This window comes from Coregonus lavaretus (assembly GCF_964263955.1).
Source record: "Coregonus lavaretus genome assembly, chromosome: 14".
NCBI classification, from domain to species: Eukaryota; Metazoa; Chordata; class Actinopteri; order Salmoniformes; family Salmonidae; genus Coregonus; species Coregonus lavaretus.
Window position 1 is genome coordinate 15,484,591 of NC_140001.1, and position 25,518 is coordinate 15,510,108.

At 40.9% G+C, this 25,518-nt stretch overlaps 1 protein-coding gene across 1 annotated transcript; it reads left to right on the plus strand.

The window, feature by feature from the left end:
- Positions 1–195: 195 nt before the first annotated feature.
- On the plus strand, positions 196–24,918 carry LOC311141668 (carnosine N-methyltransferase-like; the record flags this gene model as incomplete). Its single annotated transcript, XM_084177074.1, has 8 exons — positions 196–344; positions 7,445–7,640; positions 8,942–9,108; positions 9,207–9,347; positions 9,636–9,814; positions 20,978–21,091; positions 23,117–23,220; positions 24,475–24,918. The coding sequence occupies 8 exons, from the start codon at positions 196–198 to the stop codon at positions 24,658–24,660; spliced, it is 1,236 nt and encodes a 411-aa protein (XP_084033200.1). The 3' UTR covers positions 24,661–24,918.
- Positions 24,919–25,518: the final 600 nt, after the last annotated feature.

The window sequence follows — 25,518 nt, forward strand, 5'->3', positions numbered from 1 at the left end:
TGAAAACGTTAGTTAATGACCTAACAAGACTTTTAAGGGAATGTTCTCTAAAGTTCTGAGGAACGTTTGTCGTTAGCTGTGTAGTTAACCAATATACTATAATTTGCTTGCCAACCAGATGAAATGTTGATTACTTTTCCTTGGTTCACTCCATTGTTCGATTGGATGGGCCTGAGTAGGCTACTACATTCAGACATGGCGGAAAGAACGGTGGAGCAGGCTACTAATGGAGAGCAAGAAGAAGCATATTTTTACAGAGAAAGGATGAAATGTACACCAGAAGAGGAGCCAAGACTCGAAAGGCAACACTTTTGGAAAGTGATCGATGCGTTTAGATACTACAGGTACGGACTGTTTCAAAACAGCAGTATTAACGTTATCTGAATGGTTGTTAGCGCGCGAGTTAACACACAACAAAGTAATTTGACCCAGTCAGTGTGTCTGGCTAGCTTGATGGAGTAACGTCACTGACTGTACTGAATTTGGTAACGTTTTGTCGGAAGATTTTAGAAGAGAGATTACTAACTAATTATGATGCATAGCTAGCTAAGACAGATTTGTGTATTTATATTGGGGTCCGTTTTGGCTAATTACATATTCCTATAGGTACCAAACCGAGGTAGAATTAGTTTAATATTTAATATTCGGTAGATATACTATAGGTATATTCTAGGCATACTTTCAAGAATGCTAATTACTACTATCAATCGGGTAGAGCTACCTCAAGAAATGTCTTCCTCTAGTCGTTGTGAATGTAAGTCGCTCTGGATAAGAGCGTCTGTTAAATGACTAAAATGTAAAAATGTTGTGTACATTCCTCTCTCCTGTGGTCTGTGTGTATCCATAGGGGAACAGGCTCAATATACTTCTTCTTCAGTGGGGCTTATCGGCGTTTGGCATCCAACGTTATGGTGCATTACCGCCACCTACCGTACTGGAGTGTGGGCCAGCGAGGGGGATAAACTAAATCCTACCTGCCAACCCCGTTTCTCTTAAAAAAGATAACAAAATATTTGAGACTATATCTAATGACGCTCTACTCAATATACTCTTTAAACTAATTTCCTGTATCCCCTTCTCCCTCATACTGAATCTCATCCTCTCTCTTTCCCTCTGATACTGCCCACACTGTAGCAATACATGCTCCAGTCTCTATTTCATGACAATAATCACACTTTCCTGATGGATGCTTTCCTATCACGTTTAATGTCTTATTCAACTGGCTGTGTCCCACCCTTAATCTTGTAAAAATAGCCTCCTCTCTTCTGTCCCTTCCTGCCATCCTCCCCTCCCCGACTTTCCTCTGTACTTGAAATAAATGCCTTCCCTTATTAGTTCTACTCCACTGCTCCTGCCATCTCTTCACCATCACTGTATATATCAGTGTTTTTGCCTCTGCCTTGCTCATTGACACTTCAACATCAACATCCCCACTACTAAGTGCTTGTTTAGGCTGTTCATCTACTGCCTCGTTCCCCTCAACCCCCACATGGGCTGGAACCCAAGTAAATCTTATCTGAATACCCATCTGTTTAACCCTGCCATGGGTTTGTATCACCTCATAAAGCAGGACTTGTCTGCTACGTGAGCTAAAGAACTGGAGAATCATTAACACTGCACGAATCAGAGCACATAACTACTCCATCTGGCTTAACTTCCTCCACCCACTGCAAGGCCAACAGTATGGCCATCAGCTCCGCCGTATATACAGCCAGATGATCTGTAATACGTTTCCTGACTTCCACCCCACATTCCTGCACTACAAATGCTGACCCAGTACGTCCTGTCCCTGGATCTTTTGAACCATCTGTGTAAATGGCCACAAAATCCTGATACAGTTTCCAGACATCTCTTAAAGAAATCAGCTGGATCAACACCCTCCCTATCGTTCTGTAGTCTCTCCAACACTTCTAGATCAACTACTGTAGATGGGAGTAGCCATGGTGGATTTACTCAATGGATTTTGCTTCTTCTGTGTATTTTATATTGTGGTTTGCAAAAAACTTCAAGGTGCATTACCTCCACCAACTGGACTGGAGTGTGGACCAGAGACAGGGAAGGTGTAAATTCTACCCATTATATAAATAAATACATAATTAAATACTACATCCCCTGAAGATTTTATCAGCAGTTAATTTAAGCTTGGCTCTTTAAGACCATTACTCCTTATATCTAATAACAATCTCTCCCTTTCCTTTTCATATTGCTGGCACTGAAAGAGAACGTGTTCCACTCAATGAGATATACAGTGCATTCGGAAAGTATTCAGACCCCTTGACTTTTCCACATTTTTTACATTACAGCCTTATTCTCAAGTTGATTTAATTATTTTTTTCCTCATCAGTCTACACACAATACCCCATAATGACAAAGCGAAAACAGGTTTTTAGACATTTTTGCAAATGTATTAAAAATAAACAGATACCTTATTTACATAAATATTCAGACCCTTTGAGATATATATATATATACAGTTGAAGTCGGAAGTTTACATGCACTTAATTTTTCAACCACTCCTCAAATTTATTTTTAACAAACTATAGTTTTGGCAAGGCGGTTAGGACATCTACTTTGTGCATGTCACAAGTAACTTTTCCAACAATTGTTTATAGAGAGATTATTTCACTTATAATTCACTGTATCACAATTCCAGTGGGTCAGAAGTTTACATACACTAAGTTGACTGTGCCTTTAAACAGCTTGGAAAATTCCAGAAAATGATGTAATGGCTTTAGAAGCTTCTGATAGGCTAATTGACATCATTTGAGTCAATTGGAGGTGTACCTGTGGATGTATTTCAAGGCCTACCTTCAAACTCAGTGCCTCTTTGCTTGACATCATGGGAAAATATGATGAAACAAAAATAGAACTGTTTGGCCATAATGACCATCGTTATGTTTGGAGGAAAAAGGGGATAGCTTGCAAGCCGAAGAACACCATCCCAACCGTGAAGCACGGGGGTGGCAGCATCATGCTGTGGGGGTGCTTTGCTGCAGGAGGGATTGGTGCACTTCACAAACTAGATGGCATCATGAGGAAGGAAAATTATGTGGATATATTGAAGCAACATCTCAAGACATCAGTCAGGAAGTTAAAGCTTGGTCGCAAATGGGTCTTCCAAATGGACAATGACCCCAAGCATACTTCCAAAGTTGTGGCAAAATGGCTTAAGGACAACAAAGTCTAGGTATTGGAGTGGCCATCACAAAGCCGTACCTCAATCCTATAGAAAATGTGTGGTCAGAACTGAAAAAGCGTGTGCGAGCAAGAAGGCCTACAATCCTGACTCAGTTACACCAGCTCTGTCAGGAGGAATGGGCCAAAATTCACCCAACTTATTGTGGGAAGCTTGTGGAAGGCTACCCAAAACGTTTGACCCAAGTTAAACAATTTAAAGGCAATGCTATCAAATATTAATTGAGTGTATGTAAACTTCTGACCCACTGGGAATGTGATGAAATAAATAAAAGCTGAAATAAATCACTCTCTACTATTATTCTGACATTTCTTATTCTTAAAATAAAGTGGCGATCCTAACTGACCTAAGACAGGGAATTTTTACTAGGATAAAATGTCAGGAATTGTGAAAAACTGAGTTTAAATGTATTTGGCTAAAGTGTGTGTGTGTATATATATATATATATATATATATATATATATATATATATATATATATATATATATATATATATATATATATATATACACAGTGGGGAGAACAAGTATTTGATACACTGCCGATTTTGCAGGTTTTCCTACTTACAAAGCATGTAGAGGTCTGTAATTTTTATCATAGGTACACTTAAACTGTGAGAGACGGAATCTAAAACAAAAATCCAGAAAATCACATTGTATGATTTTTAAGTAATTAATTTGCATTTTATGGGCAACACAGACTTTCAACTCCCTCCAAAGATTTTCTATGGGGTTGAGATCTGGAGACTGGCTAGGCCACTCCAGGACCTTGAAATGCTTCTTACGAAGCCACTCCTTCGTTGCCCGGGCAGTGTGTTTGGGATCATTGTCATGCTGAAAGACCCAGCCACGTTTCATCTTCAATGCCCTTGCTGATGGAAGGAGGTTTTCACTCAAAATCTCACGATACATGGCCCCATTCATTCTTTCCTTTACACGGATCAGTCGTCCTGGTCCCTTTGCAGAAAAACAGCCCCAAAGCATGATGTTTCCACCCCCATGCTTCACAGTAGGTATGGTGTTCTTTGGATGCAACTCAGCATTCTTTGTCCTCCAAACACGACGAGTTGAGTTTTTACCAAAAAAGTTCTATTTTGGTTTCATCTGACCATATGACATTCTCCCAATCCTCTTCTGGATCATCCAAATGCACTCTAGCAAACTTCAGACGGGCCTGGACATGTACTGGCTTAAGCAGGGGGACACGTCTGCACTGAAGGATTTGAGTCCCTGGCGGCGTAGTGTGTTACTGATGGTAGGCTTTGTTACTTTGGTCCCAGCTCTCTGCAGGTCATTCACTAGGTCCCCCCGTGTGGTTCTGGGATTTTTGCTCACCATTCTTGTGATCATTTTGACCCCACGGGGTGAGATCTTGCGTGGAGCCCCAGATCGAGGGAGATTATCAGTGGTCTTATATGTCTTCCATTTCCTAATAATTGCTCCCACAGTTGATTTCTTCAAACCAAGCTGCTTACCTATTGCAGATTCAGTCTTCCCAGCCTGGTGCAGGTCTACAATTTTGTTTCTGGTGTCCTTTGACAGCTCTTTGGTCTTGGCCATAGTGGAGTTTGGAGTGTGACTGTTTGAGGTTGTGGACAGGTGTCTTTTATACTGATAACAAGTTCAAACAGGTGCCATTAATACAGGTAACGAGTGGAGGACAGAGGAGCCTCTTAAAGAAGAAGTTACAGGTCTGTGAGAGCCAGAAATCTTGCTTGTTTGTAGGTGACCAAATACTTATTTTCCACCATAATTTGCAAATAAATTCATTAAAAATCCTACAATGTGATTTTCTGGATTTTTTTTCCTCAATTTGTCTGTCATAGTTGACGTGTACCTATGATAAAATTACAGGCCTCTCTCATCTTTTTAAGTGGGATAACTTGCACAATTGGTGGCTGACTAAATACTTTTTTTCCCCACTGTGTATATATATATATACACACACACACACACACACAACCAGTGAAAAGTTTGGACATCTACTCATTCAAGGGTTTTTCTTTATTTTTACAATTTTTTATATTGTAGAATAATAGTGAAGACATCAAAACTATGAAATAACACATATGGAATCATGTAGTAAACAAAAAAGTGTTAAACAAATCAAAATATATTTTATATTTGAGATTCTTCAAATAGCCACCCTTTGCCTTGATGACAGCTTTGCACACTCTTGGTCACTCTGACAGAGCTCTAGAGTTCCTCTGTGGAGATGGGAGAAACTTCCAGAAGGACAACAATCTCTGCAGCACTCCACCAATCAGGCCTTTATGGTAGAGTGGCCAGATGGAAGCCACTCCTCAGTAAAAATCACATGACAGCCCACTTGGAGTTCGCCTAAAGACTCTCAGACCATGAGAATGAAGATTCTCTGGTCTGATGAAACCAAGATTGAACTCTTTGGCCTGAATGCCAAGTGTCACGTCTGGAGGAAACCTGGCACCATCCCTATGTTGAAGCATGGTGGTGGCAGCAGCATGCTGTGGGGATGTTTTTCAGCGGCAGGGCCTGGAAGACTAGTCAGGATCGAGGCAAAGATGAACGGAGCAAATTACAGAGATCCTTGATGAAAACCTGCTCAGGACCTCAGACTGGGGCAAAGGTTCACCTTCCAACAGGACAATGACCCTAAGCACACAGCCAAGACAACGCAGGAGTGGCTTCGGGACAAGTCTCTGAATGTCCTTGAGTGGCCCAGCCAGAACACGGACTTGAACCCGATCGAATCTCTCTGGATAGACCTGAAAATAGCTGTGCAACAACACTCCCCATCCAACCTGACAGAGCTTGAGAGGATCTGCAGAGAAGAATGGGAGAAACTCCCCAGATACAGGTGTGCCAAGCTTGTAGCGTCATACCCAAGAAGACTCGAGGCTGTAATCACTGCCAAAGGTGCTTCAACAAAGTACTGAGTAAAGGGTCTGAATACTTATGTCAATTTTATGTCAATTTTTTTTATTTTTTATTTTTTATATAAATTTGCAAAAATGTCTAAACCTGTTTTTGCTTTGTCATTATGGGGTTTTGTGTGTAGATTGATGAAGGGGGGAAAAAACAATTTAATCAATTTTAGAATAAGGCTGTAACGTAACAAAATGTGGAAAAAGTTGAGGTGTCTGAATACTTTCCGAATGCACTGTATAAATTGATAAATAAATAAATAAACACTAAAGTACATTTGTCCATCCACCCGATTCTGAATATAAAATGTTCATAGTCATGGCATGCTTTGTGTAAGAGCTAATTAAGATTGAAAGCAAAGAAATACACAAAGAAACACATTTTAAACCAAAACAAAGCTGTGGATTTGTCTATCCTCCCCCGATCCAGAATATATAATTTTCATAGTAATGGAACGCTTTGTTTAAGAGCTATTGAAATTTTGAAATACGAAATATTATTATACAAAAAATAAAAAGTTATGAGTTTTTCTCCATCCACTCCTGATTCAGATTATACTGTCTTCATAGTCATGGCATGCTTGGTTCAATAGCTATTGACGAGAGAATCGAATATCCACCAAATATCCAATATAAAACTAATTTAACCTCGATAGCTAACCACCACCTCTGTTTAGCTATTAGCTAGCACCGAAGCAAAGGATGTGGAGCTAGCTAGCCCTAGAAAATAGCAAAGATAAAATATTATCCTAAAACAACATGGGCTAAAGTCCAGAAAGACAAAAATGTACATTTCAATACAGTTACTCATGTTATTTACAAACAAGTGTACAAATTACAACAACCTAAAATGTACAAATTACCTCGACTAACCTGTACCCCCGCACATTGACTCGGTACCTGTACCCCCTGTATATAGCCTCGTTATTGTTATTTTGTGTTACTTTCTATTTAATTGTTTTACTTTAATTTATTTAGTAAATATTTTCTGAACTCCATTTCTTGAACTGCATTGTTGGTTAAGGGCTTGTAAGTAAGCATTTCACGGCAAGGTCTACACCTGTTGTATTCGGCGCATGTGAAAAATAAAATGTGATTTGATTTGATCACATGATTATGCCTAGCCTATACAACCATGTTCACCAAGTAGAAGATGCTTAGAAAATATTAATGTGTTTTGTGAATCTTTGTGTCAAGTCATTTTAATAAGTCTGCATTTTGAATTGAACATTTTCATAATTAAAAAAGGCTATCAAATATAGCTAGGTTTCTATTTTCCCATTTTAGTTTATCCCCATCTCCTCTTTCTCCTGTCCACCATGGCACCACCCTCCCCTTAATCTCAGGATGCATGTTCAGGAACGGGTCAATCGAGCAGAGCGTCAGTTCCGGAGTCTTCCTGAGCATCACCAGCTGCTGCTGCCCAGGGTCCTGCCCAACCTGGCCCGTATCCGGCGCAGTGTGGACCACAACCAGGAGGTGCTGCATGCCATCGTGCTCAACTGTGTCCACATGTTTGAGAACATGCAGTATGGCAAAGAGGTAAGCTGAAGGGTCAGAAAGGTCACACATGATTTCTCTTACATTAGACACTAGGCTACTAACCTTGGTTACATTAGACACTAGGCTACTTCTAGCGATCAAACTACTGGAAGTCAATCATTTTCAATGAAAGGAGGAGACAAGGAGTCATTCAGCGATTTAACCACTGGCGACTAGAGAGCTTGTTGAGAAAATTCCAACTACGAAAATTATCAGTGATGCGACCCAATCGGAGGAGGGAGGGTCTTACTTGCTAGCTTTGACACTGCTGGATAGGCTAACAACAAGTTTGCTGTTTGGCATGCTGTTTGAGAAGATATCAGAGATTCCTTACTTCGTGGTAGGAGAAGTAGTAGGCTGCATCTAGGTGTGCAGTGCAATAAAAATATAGTAGTATAACTATACTGAATAAACATATATATGCAACAATTTCTAATATTTTACTGAGTTACAGTTCTTATGAGGAAATCAGTCAATTGAAATAAATTCATTAGGCCCTAATCTATGCTTGTCACAGATACCTTAAACAAAATGGGCCTCAGGACCTCGTCAGAGTATTTCTGTGCATTCAAATTGCCATCAATAAAATGCAATAGTGATCGTTGTCCGTAGCTTATGCCTGCCCATACCATAACCCCACGCCACCATTGGACACTCTGTTCACAACGTTCACATCAGCAAACCGCTCGCCCACTCAACGCCATACATGTGGTTTGCGGTTGTGAGGCCGGTTACATGTACTTCCAAATTCTCTAAAATGACGTTTAGGCGGCTTATGGTAGAGAAATTAACATTCAATTTTGGCAACAGCGCTGCTGGCCAATTTCACGCTCCCTCAAAACTTGAGACATCTGTGGCATTGTGTTGTGTGACAAAACTGCAAATTTTAGAGTGGCCTTTTATTGTCCCCAGGACAAGGTGCACCTGTGTAATGATAATGCTGTTTAATCAGCTTCTTGATATGCCACACCTGTCAGGTGGATGGATTATCTTGGCAAAGGAGAAATGCTCACTAACAGGGATGTAAAAATAATTGTGCACAACATTTGAGAGAGAAGCTCTTTCAGGGATATTTTATTTCAGCTCATGAGACATGGGACCAACACTTTACATGTTGCGTTTATTTTTTGTTCAGTGTAGTTGGTGGTGCTGGAGATGTTTGTCTATTCTAGTATACCACACCATTTCTCTAGTTATTGTATTAGTGGAAATTATATTAGTATAGATCTTAGATTCATTTGCTGCCATGATCCTTTCATCATTGGATGCATTTTGAGGAGTTAAAATGTCTTTCTGTCCAGGATGACCTGAGGAAGGTGTGTACGTCCTCCATGTTCGACATAGACAAGCTCAAATCCACCATTAAGCAGTTTGTGCGTGACTGGAGTGAGGCGGGCCAGGCTGAGAGAGACTCCTGCTACCTGCCCCTCATCCAAGAGATCCAGAGACTCTTTCCCAGCGACAAGTGGTGAGCGCACACAGTCTTGGAATTCTAACTCAGTTGTGTGATTTTGTATTCTGAGTTATGTGTGTATTCTGTCAGTGATGGCATGGTTGTTTCTGTAGTGATGTGTCTAAGGTGAGCGTGCTGGTTCCGGGGGCGGGGCTTGGTCGCCTGGCATGGGAAATCGCTCGTCTGGGCTACGCCTGCCAAGGCAACGAATGGAGCTTCTTCATGCTCTTCTCCTCCAACTTTGTCCTCAACAGGTAACGCACAACCTCAGCCCTCATTTAAGCCTTGCATATAATGCAATAATTCAGGCCTTGCATATGTTGCACAATGTGTCATTTTAATGATTGAGTATTAAACACAGTTTTAACAATGTTGAAATGTGTCTGGTGTTTGTGCCTGAGAACTTGGGCCAAATCAATTGCCTAGCATTTCAAAATAGCCCCATGCAATCCTCTTCGGAAAAAAGTATTTATTGTTGGTGATAATTTTCTCACACTAGTGTTGTTCAGCTTATCTTACCTCTGTTCTTCCTCTTTCCTGAGGTGTGAAAAGGTCAACTCCATGACCCTGTACCCCTGGATCCACCAGTTCAGCAACAACAAGAGATCATCTGATCAGACGCGGCCAATCACCTTCCCAGACGTCAACCCCCAGAGCCTGCCTCCAAACTCTGACTTCTCCATGGTGGCCGGGGACTTCCAGGAGGTCTACACACAGCCTAGTGAGTGGTGAGCCCCACACAGGCTGTCTGAAAGATCAACAAGAGCAATAAGTGAATTAATAAGTAGGCTCGCCTGAGAGAGTCAAGAGAAAAGCCAGCCAACCCCATTAGCCAAGCAAACTGTCCACAAGATGGCGTATTGAATAGAAATCGGTACGAAACACCTCAAGATAAAAACATAATATTCAAAATCAGTAAGTTAGACTGAATATTAGCATTTCATATATTCGCAGTTAATATAATTCAATCTGGATAATAACACAAAACAGGCTAGAGAAATATATCGACAAATATTACATCAACACGCAACACCCAAACATGACTGAAGACAAGCGTGGAGAGCCGATCCCCAAAAGGAAACGCGACTCATTGACTGATACAGATGATATATGCTTTTCACCACTGGGTATGGTAAGTGTGGAAAGCGACCTGTTGAAGTCGATAAATGACAAATTGGGCATACTAGAATTGGTCAGTAAAGACGTAAAAGAGTTGAAAGCGAGTCTTCAAATGAGTGACGAAAAAGCTTTGGTAATGGAGAAAGAAACCAAATAATTAAAAGTGACAGTCTCTAAAATGGAAACGGACGTTAGGGAACTAAAAAAGGAGAACAATCTTCTGAGAGAAGCCTTACTAGACATCCAAACTAGATCGATGAGGGAAAATCTAGTACTTACGGGTATTCAGGAAAAGGAGGGAGAAATAACAGAGAATATTATGAAGGACTTCCTGCATACAGCGCTACAAATCCCACTCGAGGCTGTCGATAAAATCCAACTCGAACGTGTACATCGTTTCGGAAAAAGAGGACAGAAATATGAGCGCCCAATCGTTGCCAAATTTGCTTTTTTTAAGGATAAAGCTATGGTGAAAAGCCTGGGAAAAAGACTTGCTGGCACGAAAATAGGCATGAATGATCAGTTCCCGAGGGAGATTGTAGAAAGGCGCAAAGTTCTGTATCCAATCTTCAAGGAAAACAGATTAAAAGGGAAACGTGTTGCACTAGTGGTGGATAAATTATATATTGACAACCAAATGTTCAGAGACACAAAGACTACTCCATGGCTATTCTAAAAGTTGTAATAGAGGAGTCAAATATTGGAGCACCTGATACTAGCAATGATAGGGATTGTAATATTAAATAACATTTATAGTAAGTATAGTATTTTATAAAAGGATAAAACGATATAACAAGCAGAATAATACATATTTAAATACAAATAATTAGAACATGGCTTTTTTTGGCGGGAGGTTGTTGTTTTGGCGGATGGTTGTTGTGGTTGGTCCTGTGTTCTCTCTGGCGTCCTTTCCCCTTGCGGCAGATGTGGATGCGGGTGCGTTTGCACGCTCGGCCCATTTCTTCCCCAGTCAACCATGTGGTGTGCATTTTTGTGTTTGAAAAGGTGCGGCGTTAAGTGAGTGAGAGGGGAAATGGTTGCATATCCCAGAGCCGACCGGGGGTCTATGAGCAGGGGTACTGAGAGAGAGCTTTCAATTTTGTGTAGATGAGGGATATACATTTTTAAATATAGTATACATCTAATCTAATTTTTCATTGTCCTATCATGATGGAAAGATCCCTAACCCTATAACCTGGACACCCACCTGAGCGACCCATACACCAAAGAGAAGTTCCCATCTCTTTTATGGACCTGCTGTGAATATGCACCCTAAACAGAGAAATAAATGCGGTCAGAGACCTACTTGAGCAGCACCGCCCCCTCAAGATTCTGAGCCTGCCTGGCAGGGTTGGTCCTACAAAGCCAGAGCCCCCTGATGGGAGAGCATAATATACAAGGAAATTCTCAAAGCTGCTAATGAGAACCTTGACGACCTTTTACCTAGCCGGTGGGGATTCCGGTGGGGTACGCCCACCCAGGTAGTGGCAGTGCTGGCAACACTGGCTGCAGTAACCCATGGGGAGGGGGTCACACTCGGACAATCAGAGAGGGGGTTTATCATTGTAGCCCAGGTGGCACAAAATAATCAAAGGTCTGACCGCATGGAGATGCTTGGGAAAATGGTTACAACAGGGGATCAGAGTGTTTGTGTCTCAGGTGAAGAGGGTGGATCTGATCTCCATCACCTAGGACTTGACATAGATTAAGTAGATTAATCAAATCTCACATTGTTATCAATTTCTACTCAATCTGCATGCTTTCTCAGTCAGTTTTAACTGTATGTGCACTCGTAAATCAAGTTATTTCTCGAGTTGGGCTCTGGGATATAACAGCTGTTGAGTATCTGTTTTCATGGTGGACTGTGGAGGAGGGGGGTTGAGTGTGTTGGAGTATGTGAGTATGTGCGTGTGTGCTTGTATTGCATCTGTTGTGGGGGGGGTGGGGATGTTGGGGGGGAGGGAATGGGATGGACCACGGGAATTATTTGCTAGGATAATAATTGCTTGTCAATGAATTAAATGTAATACAATGGCAATCCGGGTTATATGTTAGAATCCTACGCGTGAACTGCTGACATTATCACGCATATTAATTGATAATGATGGAAAATAGGATATGCATAATTTAAAAAAAAATAGTTATATAGATATATATATATATAGAGGTGAAAGCATTGGAAATGCTTTTGGCGGTTAATCTGCTTCTGTTTTGTGGGTGGCACTGTGTGCTGTTTTCGATGGATGGGTCCTGGCCTCTCGGGGCCTTAGGGATACGGAGGGACGTGGGTGGGATGCTGATCACTGGGATGACGGCTCAACTTGGGATGGGGAGGGGCTTTAGCGGGGGAATTAGTGGAGAACAATTGAAGGGTTACTCCGTAGCAATGCAAATATCACGGTACAGCTATATGGACACTCAATCATTACGCTATTTGTTATTGGTAAATTTACAAACATATATAATGATAAATAGACTTGAAACTTGTATCTCATTATGGTGTATGGTGAAATAAGTATAGCCAGTTATAATTGTAATGGCTTAGCTGATAATAACAAAAGAAGAACAATATTTACATGGCTCAAAGAGAAGGAATATAATATCTATTGTATACAGGAAACTCATTCAACAATTCGAGATGAAGTAGCGTGGAAAAAAGAATGGGGGGGGGGGGGGGGGGGGGGAATATACTTCTCCCATGGGCAAAGAAATTCAAAAGGGGTGATGATATTAATTAATAGTAATTTCGATCCGAATGTGCAAATTGTACAAATAGATACACAAGGTAGATGGATTATTTTAAATATGTTATTGGACCATAAACAGATATGGCTCATTAACCTTTACGGACCAAATAATGATGATCCACAATTCTTTGACAATATATATAATAAATTATCAAGCCTGCAAGCAACTCAAGACAATATTATTATGGTGGGGGATTATAATACTGTTTTAAATAGCTCAATGGACCGTAAAGGAAATCACACCACAAACAATCACCCACATGCTCTTAAGGAAATTGTGAATGTCATGGATACATTAGAACTAGTAGATATATGGAGGCTTAAATATACTGATCTAGTGAGATATACATGACGGAGACTGAATCAAGCTAGTCGTCTTGACTTCTTTCTTATCTCATTCTCGTTGGCACCAAAAGTAAAAAAAGTGTTGATAAGGGACAGAATGCGGTCGGACCATCATATAATAGGCATATACATTACTCTTACTGAATTTCCACGTGGGCGAGGATATTGGAAATTTAATCAAAGCCTATTGGATGATAATTTATTTATAATTAGAACAAAGGAATTTATAACTGACTTTTTCCAACATAACATAGGTACAGCGAATCCCCTTATTGTATGGGACACCTTTAAATGTGCCTTTAGAGGCCATGCAATTCAGTACTCATCTCGAAAACAAAAGCAATTTAGGTCAAAAGAGTTTATACTAAGAAAGGAAATAGAAAGTCTAACAGAACAGATAGATGGCAATAAAAACTGTAACATAGAGGCTCAGAATAAATTAGAGGAAAAACAAAAAGAAATGGAGAAACTTATTCAAGAAAGATCAAGTGTAATATATTATAAAAATAAAGCAAACTGGATGGAATATGGGGAAAAATGCACAAAATTCTTTTTTAATTTTCAACATAGGAATGCTACCAAAAATAACTTAATGAAACTGGTTACAATTGACGGAGTCACCCATAATTCACCAAATGATATTTTGAAGGAAGAAACAAAGTACTTTAAGCATATGTTTTCTTTTCAGTCGCCTCCATCTCCTCTAACTGAAGCTAATTGTAGAGATTTTTTTTCTATTGATAATGTCAAATTAACAGCCACACAGAAAGACTCATGTGAAGGTGAAATTACAGAGGAGGAACTTCTGGATGCAATTAAATACTTTAAGTATGGGAAAACTCCAGGGTTGGATGGCATACCAGTCGAGGTATACCAAACCTTTTTTGATATACTAAGAGGACCGTTATTAGCATGTTTTAACTACTCCTATGTAAATGGTAGATTATCTGACACTCAAGAAGAAGGACTGATCTCATTATTACTGAAACAGGATACAAGTGGAAAATATAAAGATCCAGTCCATTTACAAAATTGGAGGCCCCTTACACTTCAGTGTTGTGATGCAAAAATCCTAGCAAAATGTATAGCGCATAAAATTAAAAAGGTATTGTCGGATATTATTCATTCTAATCAGACAGGTTTTTTACATGGAAGATACATTGGAGATAATATAAGGCAAGTATTGGAAACAATAGAACACTATGGAAAATATGGGAAACCAGGCCTGCTATTCATAGCAGACTTCGAAAAGGCATTTGATAAAGTTCGACTGGGGTTTATATATAAATGCCTGGAGCATTTCAATTTTGGAGAATCTCTTATAAAATGGGTCAAAATCATGTATAGTAACCCTAGGTGTAAAATAGTAAATAATGGCTATTTCTCAGAAAGTTTTAAACTGTCCAGAGGAGTGAAACAAGGTTGTCCACTATCGGCATATCTATTTATTGTGGCCATCGAGATGTTAGCTATTAAAATCAGATCCAATAATAATATCAGAGGATTAGAAATACAGGGCTTAAAAACAAAGGTGTCATTGTACGCTGATGATTCATGTTTTCTTTTTAAATCCACAACTAGAATCCCTCCACAGCCTCATAGAGGATCTAGATACATTTTCTAACCTCTCTGGATTACAACCAAATTATGACAAATGTACTATATTACGTATTGGATCACTAAAAAATACAATTTTTACATTACCATGTAGTTTACCAATAAAATGGTCTGATGGTGATGTGGATATACTCGGAATACATATCCCAAAGGAAATAAATGATCTCACTTCAATAAATTTTAATAGAAAGTTAGCAAAAATAGATAAGATCTTACTACCATGGAAAGGAAAATACCTGTCAATTTGTGGAAAAATCACACTGATTAACTATTTAGTATTATCCCAGTTTTTACCTATTTGCTTATGGTCTTGCCTACGCCTAGCGAACAGTTTTTTAAATTATATGAGAAAAAAATATTCAATTTTATTTGGAACGGCAAGCCAGACAAAATTAAAAGAGCATATTTATATAATGAATATGAATTCGGAGGACAGAAATTATTAAATATTAAAGCATTAGACCTATCACTAAAAGCTTCAGTCATACAAAAGTTATACTTAAATCTGAACTGGTTCTCTAGCAAATTAGTAAAATTGTCTCACCCAATGTTCAAGAAAGGCCTTTTTCCCTTTATTCATTTACATTACATTTACATTTTAGTCATTTAGCAGACGCTCTTATCCAGAGCGACTTACAGGAGCAATTAGGGTTAAGTGCCTTGCTCAAGGGCACATTTAATGTAGGGACTGATCAGAGCCCGAAGGTGCAGAGGTGCCGTTCCCCTCACTGCTCCATAGGCAAGCACCATGGTCTTGTAACGGATGCGAGCCTCAACTGGAAGCCAGTGGAGTGTGCGGAGGAGGGGGGTGACGTGAGAGAACTTGGGAAGGTTGAACACCAGACGGGCTGCGGCATTCTGGATGAGTTGTAGGGGTTTAATGGCACAGGCAGGGAGGCCAGCCAACAGCGAGTTGCAGTAATCCAGACGGGAGATGACAAGTGCCTGGATTAGGACCTGTGCCGCTTCCTGTGTAAGGCAGGGTCGTACTCTCCGAATGTTGTAGAGCATGAACCTGCAGGAGCGGGTCACCGCCTTGATGTTAGCGGAGAACGACAGGGTGTTGTCCAGGGTCACGCCAAGGCTCTTCGCACTCTGGGAGGAGGACACAACGGAGTTGTCAACCGTGATGGCGAGATCATGGAACGGGCAGTCCTTCCCCGGGAGGAAGAGCAGCTCCGTCTTGCCAGGGTTCAGCTTGAGGTGGTGATCCGTCATCCATACTGATATGTCTGCCAGACATGCAGAGATGCGATTCGCCACCTGGTTATCAGAAGGGGGAAAGGAGAAGATTAGTTGTGTATCGTCAGCGTAGCAATGATAGGAGAGGCCATGTGAGGATATGACAGAGCCAAGTGACTTGGTGTATAGGGAGAAAAGGAGAGGGCCTAGAACTGAGCCCTGGGGGACACCAGTGGTGAGAGCACGTGGTGCGGAGACAGCTTCTCGCCACGCCACTTGGTAGGAGCGACCGGGATTCAGCAGGGAGGAAAATGTGGCAAAGAGCTTCCTAGGGTTAGAGGCAGATGCTTGGAATTTAGAGTGGTAGAAAGTGGCCTTAGCAGCAGAAACAGATGAAGAAAATGTAGAGAGGAGGGAGTGAAAAGATGCCAGGTCGGCAGGGAGTTTAGTTTTCTTCCATTTCCGCTCCGCTGCCCGGAGCTCTGTTCTGTGAGCTCGCAATGAGTCATCAAGCCACGGAGCTGGAGGGGAGGACCGAGCCGGCCGGGAGGATAGGGGACACAGAGAGTCAAAGGATGCAGAAAGGGAGGAGAGGAGGGTTGAGGAGGCAGAATCAGGAGATTGGAGGGAGAAGGATTGAGCAGAGGGAAGAGATGATAGGATGGAAGAGGAGAGAGTAGTGGGAGAGAGAGAGCGAAGGTTGCGGCGGCGCATTACCATCTGTGTAGGGGCAGAGTGAGTAGTGTTGGAGGAGAGCGAGAGAGAAAAGGAAACAAAGTAGTGGTCGGAGACATGGAGGGGAGTTGCAGTGAGATTAGTAGAAGAGCAGCATCTAGTAAAGATGAGGTCAAGCGTATTGCCTGCCTTGTGAGTAGGGGGGGACGGTGAGAGGGTGAGGTCAAAAGAGGAGAGGAGTGGAAAGAAGGAGGCAGAGAGAAATGAGTCAAATGTGGACATAGGGAGGTTGAAATCCCCCAAAACTGTGAGGGGTGAGCCATCCTCAGGAAAGGAACTTATCAAGGCGTCAAGCTCATTGATGAACTCTCCAAGGGAACCTGGAGGGCGATAGATGACAAGGATATTAAGCTTAAATGGGCTAGTGACTGTGACAGCATGGAATTCAAATGAGGAGATAGACAGGTGGGTTAGGGGAAAAATTGAGAATGTCCACTTGGGAGAGATGAGGATTCCTGTGCCACCACCCCTCTGACCAGATGCTCTCGGGGTATGCGAGAACACATGGTCAGACGAGGAGAGAGCAGTAGGAGTAGCAGTGTTTTCAGTGGTAATCCATGTTTCCGTCAGCGCCAGGAAGTCGAGGGACTGGAGGTTAGCATAGGCTGGGATGAAGTCAGCTTTGTTGGCAGCAGAACGGCAGTTCCAGAGGCTGCCTGAGACCTGGAACTTCAGGTGTGGGGTGCGTGCAGGGACCACCAGGTTAGAGAGGCAGCAGCCACGCGGTGTGAGGCGTTTGTGTAGCCTGTGCAGAGAGGAGAGAACAGGGATAGGCAGAGGCATAGTTGACAGGCTGTAGCAAATGGCTACAATAATGCAGAGGAGATCGGAATGAAATGAACTAAACATCTGGGAGAGGAGAGAGCAGGGCCTCCCTCACCAAAACTTCCACCTCAGAAACTATAATTGTTTCACTGAACCACCCGAACAAAAACTCTCCCAACTTCCACCTTTAGAAATCAGAATTGTTGTGAACCACAGCGGTTCAATGTTTAAAGGAATAGACTCAACCCACTTTATTCAGCTAGCTAACTATGACACCATAGCTAACTAGCATGCTAGCATCCAATAACACACAGTTTAGCACCAACACTTGGTCACAACAAACCACCAATAGTGTGTTAACACACTAAGCAGATAATTCGTGTCCGTGTCTAGTTCCTTTCATAACGCAGCAATAATTAAACGTTGGCTAGCTAGCACAAATATATTGTATTTAGCTGCCACAGTACAGCACACAATGGCTACTGTGTTGACTCTGTTCGAAAAACGGCTAGCTAGCTAGCTTCGTGCTACACCCGGCACCGCCGAAAACAATGCCAACCTACAGTAACAACCCACAACAGCCCACGATGCCTAACTATGACACCATAGCTAACTAGCATGCTAGCATCCAATAACACACAGTTTAGCACCAATACTTGGTTACAACAAACTACCAATAGTGTGTTAACACACTAAACAGATCATTCGTGTTCCTGTCTAGTTCCTTTCATAACGCAGCAATAATTAAACGTTGGCTAGCTAGCACAAGTATATTGTATTTAGCTACTACAGTACAGTTAGCTGGTCATGTTGGCTAGCTAGCAATGGCCACTGTGTTGACTTTGTTTGAAGAACGGCTAGCTAGCTAGCTTCGTGCTACACCCGGCACCGCCGAAAAACAATGCTAACCTACAGTAACTACCCACAACAGCCCACGATGCCTAACTATGACGCCATAGCTAACTAGCATGCTAGCATCCAATAACACACAGTTTAGCACCAATACTTGGTTACAACAAACTACCAATAGTGTGTTAACACACTAAACAGATAATTCGTGTCCGTGTCTAGTTCCTTTCATAACGCAGCAAAAATTAAACGTTGGCTAGCTAGCACATTAACATTGGAAACAACTCTCCACCGTTGCTAAACGTTACCAGTAGCTACCCGCTAGCTAGCTAGCCTCGTGCTTCGCCGGGCTCCGCCGTAAACAATACTTACCTACAATAATTACCTACGGAAACCTACAATAACTACCTAAATAACTACCTAAATAAACTACCTACAATACCTAACTACAACTACCTACCTACGATCTAAATACATGGTTTAAGCTTTACTCAACACCATATAAGAAGCCAAGCTTACCTCCTGCTAGAAGGACCACATGCATTTGTCACAATATGGCGCAGCTGGCTGGCTGCAGTAGCAGCAATCATTTTTTATTCAGATTACAACCTCTCACTTTCAGTTATTTGAAAAGGAAATAATCTCCCAAATGTCACTATTTCTAAAACAAGCTATAGAAAGTTGGTTGCAATTTCAATTTAATCCTCCAGAAACGACAGAACAAATAATGCAGCAAATATTGTGGTTAAATTCAAATATACTAATTAACAAAAAACCTTTATTTTTTGACAGAATGTTTAAAAAAGGTATAATCTTCGTAAATGATATCATCGGTAGGACTGGTGGAGTTATGACGCACATGCAGCTAACAAAAACATATGGAAATGTCTGCTCTACCCAAAATTACAACCAAATAATTGCAGCCTTACCGCAAAAGTGGAAGAGGAAAGTGGAAGGGGGAGAAAGTAAGGAACTTGTCTATCGGCCTTGCATTAAAGAACATAATTGGTTAAGGAAAACTGTGATGAATAAAAAAGTATATCAGTTTCACTTAAGGACCAAAGGATTGACAGCCGTCCCATATAGATTGCAAAATAGTTGGGAAGAGATCTTTGACGTACCGATCCCATGGCATAGTGTTTATGAACTGACACGCAAAACGACACCGGATTCAAAAATTAGAATCTTTCAATTTAAATTATTATATAAAATTCTTGCTACCAATAGAATGTTATTTATATGGGGGATACAATCTTCCCAGCTCTGCAGATTTTGCTGTGAAGAGACAGAATCATTAGATCATTTGTTTTGGTTCTGTCCATTTGTAGCTTGTTTTTGGACACAGGTCCAGGAATGGCTAAAGGATTGCAATATTTACCTGGAACTAACCTTGCAGATAGCATTACTGGGTGATCTGAAAAGTCATAGTCAATCAATCAATAATATAATAATACTTTTAGCAAAAATGTTTATTTTTAATTCACAATCTGTAGAAGCAATGAGAATAGAAAGGTTCAGAACTTTTGTAAAACATCACAGTACGGTTGAAATATATATGGCAAATAGAAATCCTATATGGATGGTGTTAAGAGATAGATGGGAGGTATTGAATAGAGTTGAAGGATGGGACTAATAACAAATAACAACAAATAATAACAAAGATAGCTAATAATGTAAGCATACTGTGTCCATAATAAGTATATAGGTTGTATGTTGGGAGCTTTTGGGAAAGAGCACAGTTAGAAAGATATGGCATATAGAAGCAAACCGGATGGACATCATGAAAATGATCGGAGAGGTTGAGAGTAGAAGAAGTTCAGGAGCAAAAAAAAAAAAATATATATATATATATATATATATATATATATATATATATATATATATATATATATATATATATATAATAGAATTATTTTAAAATTAACTCTGTCCATAAGGTGTAGATAGTAAGTATAGACCGGAAGTAGAGGCCTGGGCATTGTTGTTCACTAATTTACTCCAAGTAGGGAAAGGATGGTGGGGTTGAAAAGTAATAAAGGGGAGTATATATATTTTTAAAAAAAAACTTTAAAAAAAAACATGGGGGATTGGAAGTGATGCAGACAATTACATTGATAGAAGATACAATCTATCTGCAATATTAAGCTGATCCATTCCCCCCCCAAAAAAATAAAAAAAAATAAAAAAAGCAATAAGTGATCAGGGCCTGTATACACAAAGCGTCTCAGAGTAGGAGTGCTGATCTAGGATGAGGTCCCCCATCTTATTCAGGATCTAAAAGGCTAAACTGGTCCTAGATTAGCACTCCTGCACTTAGACACAGGCCCTGTGAATACGGGCCCTGGCCCTTGTCTCTCTCAGTGAGTGACAGGTTGTTATGTGAATTGGCCACGTATTGTGAGCAATCAATGGTGAAAGTGAGCACTCTACACTAGACACATAGATCATTTGTATTACCTGTGTTGGTTTGTATTAGCAATGATAGAATGAGGTGAAATTAGTATCATTGTGGTCTTCCCTCTCAGACACCTGGGACTGTGTGGCTACCTGCTTCTTCATCGACACGGCGCACAATGTCATCGACTACGTGGAGACCATCTGGAACATTCTCAAACCTGGAGGCGTGTGGATCAATCTTGGTGAGTGAAGATTGGTTCAACAGACCTCGTTACTGACCAGTGAAAGGGGTTCCCTTTTCTTCTACGCATTTTTGGTGCAGTTGCTGTTTTAACTTACTGTTAGTGGGTCATATACTGTATGCAGTGGCGGCTCCTGAAAAAAATCTCAGGGGGGGCAATTTTTCTGATGATTTAGGTGACCTACACACATTTTAAAAAAGATATGTCCAGCAACAACATGAAGACAGGGGCAGCATATAAGTCAATGCCAGAAGCATTTATTGACTGATCTCAAAAGTGTTGGCTTACAAAAGCAAAATAAGTTATCACAGTAAAAATAATCAAGGGTGTTCTTTCACATTCCTCAACACTGCATAAACAATATGCATTTCCATAAACAAATGAAATATCAGCTGAAAATACAGCATCTTGGTATTTGTTCAGATTGCAGGATCAACAAGAGCTTTTACCACATTTTTTGCCTCATGGTTGAATTGGAAATATGTGCACCTGAGCATAATTCACAACAAGCAAGCAGGAGCTTTTGATAGAGGCTACTGAAAACATTGATGCAAGTTATTGGTAATAAGACATTTTTATAGACTTCCATATTCTGCCCTCTTGTATAGATTTGTGAAAATGAACAGTGATAGACATTTTGCCTGAAAACAGAATTTGAAAATAATTTCTAGAAAAGGTAAACACAGCTATCTGTATGGCTTTGTAAAAATGAACAACCATATTCTGGCCAATTGTATAGATTTGTAAATATGAACAACCATATTCTGGCCAATTGTATAGATTTGTAAAAATGAACATGAACAGATTTTGTTTTGTTTTTTTACTTTAAAAAAATGAAAAATAACTATTTTAAACAACATCAACTGTGAACTGATTTGGGCATGTGTGTGTTAAAGAGACAGACAGGGAGGGACAAAGAGAGAGAGAGGCTACATTACTTGTACTGAAACTGTTCTCTTCTCTCTTTCAATGCAGCAAAGCGGTCAATGACTTTCTCATTGAAATCAGGCATGCTGAGGACTAGTTCCCTCTCCATGGAAAGCATGGCCAGTGCATTCAGACGTTCCTGGCCCATTGAATTTCGCAGGAATGTCTTAACTCGTGTCAAAGTTGAGAAACATCTCTCAGCTTCAGCTGTTGTCATGGGAGTAGTTATGAGGATGTTCAACAGAGTCACAGTCTCAGAGAACGTCTCCTGGAGGTTGTAGCTCATGAGAACCTGGTACAGTGCCAGTGCACCACAGTTTGACTTTCTCGTCGTCGGCAAAAAGACTGTTCAGTCTCTCCAAAAGCACACTGGCGATTGAGACTGAGGTTGATTCCGAGATGGGAAGGAACTCAAAAAAGCGCTCCTGCACTTTGTGGTTGCTATCTATGTACCTCAGCACAAGCACCAGCTGTGTGTGTAGAAACGTCCATGGTCTCGTCAGCTTGGATAGCTACGAAGTTCGCCGACTTCACCTCCTCCACAATATGTTCCCTCATGACCGCTAGCATACACTCCAGTAGCTCGTTTTGAATGGTCTTTGATGTGAACTTCTTTCAAAGAGACAATCGAGTTGCACTGAACATTAGCCATCTTGATAGTAGTACGTGAATTGATTGACGCTGCTACCCGCTCTTTTCTTAGTTACGTTCATGGTTATGTTACGTATGACGAAAGCGCGTAAGTGCAAGCCCTCAGAAACCCATAGAGATTGTATTGAAAGCTCTGATATTTGAAAAAAAAAGATTTTACATGATAGTCTATGAGAGACTCCTGGGCGATTTTCAACCTGACTGAAATCGCCCCAAAAGGGGCGGGGCCATTTGAAGCACGACTTTAGCCTGATTGGACATTTAGTGGCAGATCAGACGTCTAGATTAGAACACTGATAACTACTGTTGCCGTGATATAATTGATTAGAAAAAAAATCCCTTCCTTTTCCCGTTTGGCAGTGCGTCGCCCATATCGCCCTAATGAACACACCGCCACTGACTGTATGTATACTTTTACCAAAGTTGCAATTCCTCCCTTTCCTCTAGGCCCGCTGCTGTACCACTTTGAGAACATGGCCAACGAGCTCTCCATCGAGCTCAGCTACGAGGACGTCAGGGCGGCCATTTTAAAATATGGATTCCATTTGGAGGTAAAGCAAAGTGTTTTTTAAATAAAACAGTTGTACAGATTGGAGGAATAAAATGAACTACTACTAAAGTTTACAGTAAAAGTGTAAAACATTGTTTTCAGTTAATGTTGTTTTGACGATCCTCCTTGGGCCTAAAACACCCTGGGTGTTGCTCAAAAGGCATACTACCATGCTCCGAGCATGCAAATTGTAGCGCGGGAGAGTCGGAGTATGAGTCCAAATCAAAGTATGCGAAACGGAGGTCACTTCTCGAAAGCGTACTCCATTTGTACATATTTTGAAGCATGCATCGATGCAAGCTTCAATGGAAAGTATGCTAAGAAATATGACGCAACCACGTAAAAAACAAAGCACAAGTTCTTGAAATCAATGGCGGACATTATTTGAGCTGAAGCGAGAGAAAATACACCGATTTTTGAATGAAATATTGCCTATACACATCTCATTTTGCCTGACTACAGTATTTTATCTTGATACGTTAATAAATACATGCTGTGTTAATTTTGGCATGTTTACCTGCCTACGTACCGTAGATCGCAATCCCAATCCCATAATAAGTCAAAAGGGCTAACTGGCTAGCTACTGCTGTTAGCTTGCCACGAAAAATTGTTAGCTAGCTACCCACGAATAATTGACATCTATCTTGCATAATATTAGTTTTAGGTCATTTTACCTGTTAAACTATCTGGTTAGCTACATTATTACAATTCACATATAGCTAGCTGATAGTTATGAAGTAAAACGGTTGCTTTGTGTATATCTTGTTTCGTCTCTATTGTCCTGGCTGGAAGACGGTTCAGTGAATTGGTAAGTCAATAGGGCTAACTGGCTGGCTAGCTAGCTACAAAGATTTGGTAGCTACCCACGAAAAATGTACATCTATCTTGCATAACATTTAGTTTTATCTTGCATAATATTAGTTTTAGGTCATTTTGCCTGTTTAACTAGCTGGCTAGCTAGATTATTATTAACATATCTAGCTGATAATTATGAAATAAAACGTTTGCTTTGTGTATATCTTGTTCAGTCTATTGTTGCCATTGTCCTGGCTGGAAGAAGGTTCAGTGAATGGGGGGGTAAGGTAATGCAGTAGGGGGAGTGGGAGTGCTTCTCAAATGTACTTTTTTATGCATTCTCCACACTCGTCCTCACAAGAATATACTCAAGAGAACGTCGTCAGAGAATGCACTCGGAGCATGAGTGTGTGGAGCACGGTAGTATGCATATTGAGAAACACCCCGTCTTTCACTGCAGGTGGAGAGAGAGTCTGTTCCCACCACCTACACGGAGAATGATCAGTCCATGCTGAAGTACCTGTATGATTGTGTTTTCTTCGTGGCACGGAAACCTGACCATCTGTATGACAACGGGCTCCAGGTGGTCCACGAGAACAGACCGGAAGCGTTGCCACGGCGAGAGAGCTGTGACAGTCTGACGTGACATCGTCTGTCGTGACATTACAGAGCAACGACCGGAAAACGCGATTGGCTGCCGCCAAGAGCATTTTAAAAAATATTAAGACGACAGAAACACAAGACAATGGACAGGTTTGCTTTCATGTTTCTTTTCTATATTATCTCATCGCCGGAACTCCCCGATCACCTTCCCCCCGAGCCTTTGCGATTTAGACAGACTCCTATAATGGACTGAAGTGACTAAATCGTTCAGCCCTAGGACTGTTTGTGTCCTCAGTTACAGTGGGGAAAAAAAGTATTTAGTCAGCCACCAATTGTGCAAGTTCTCCCACTTAAAAAGATGAGAGAGGCCTGTAATTTTCATCATAGGTACACGTCAACTATGAGAGACAAAATGAGAAAAAAAAATCCAGAAAATCACATTGTAGGATTTTTAATGAATTTATTTGCAAATTATGGTGGAAAATAAGTATTTGGTCAATAACAAAAGTTTCTCAAGACTTTGTTATATACCCTTTGTTGGCAATGACACAGGTCAAACGTTTTCTGTAAGTCTTCACAAGGTTTTCACACACTGTTGCTGGTATTTTGGCCCATTCCTCCATGCAGATCTCCTCTAGAGCAGTGATGTTTTGGGGCTGTCGCTAGGCAACACAGACTTTCAACTCCCTCCAAAGATTTTCTATGGGGTTGAGATCTGGAGACTGGCTAGGCCACTCCAGGACCTTGAAATGCTTCTTACGAAGCCACTCCTTCGTTGACCAGGCGGTGTGTTTGGGATCATTGTCATGATGAAAGACCCAGCCACGTTTCATCTTCAATGCCCTTGCTGATGGAAGGAGGTTTTCACTCAAAATCTCACGATACATGGCCCCATTCATTC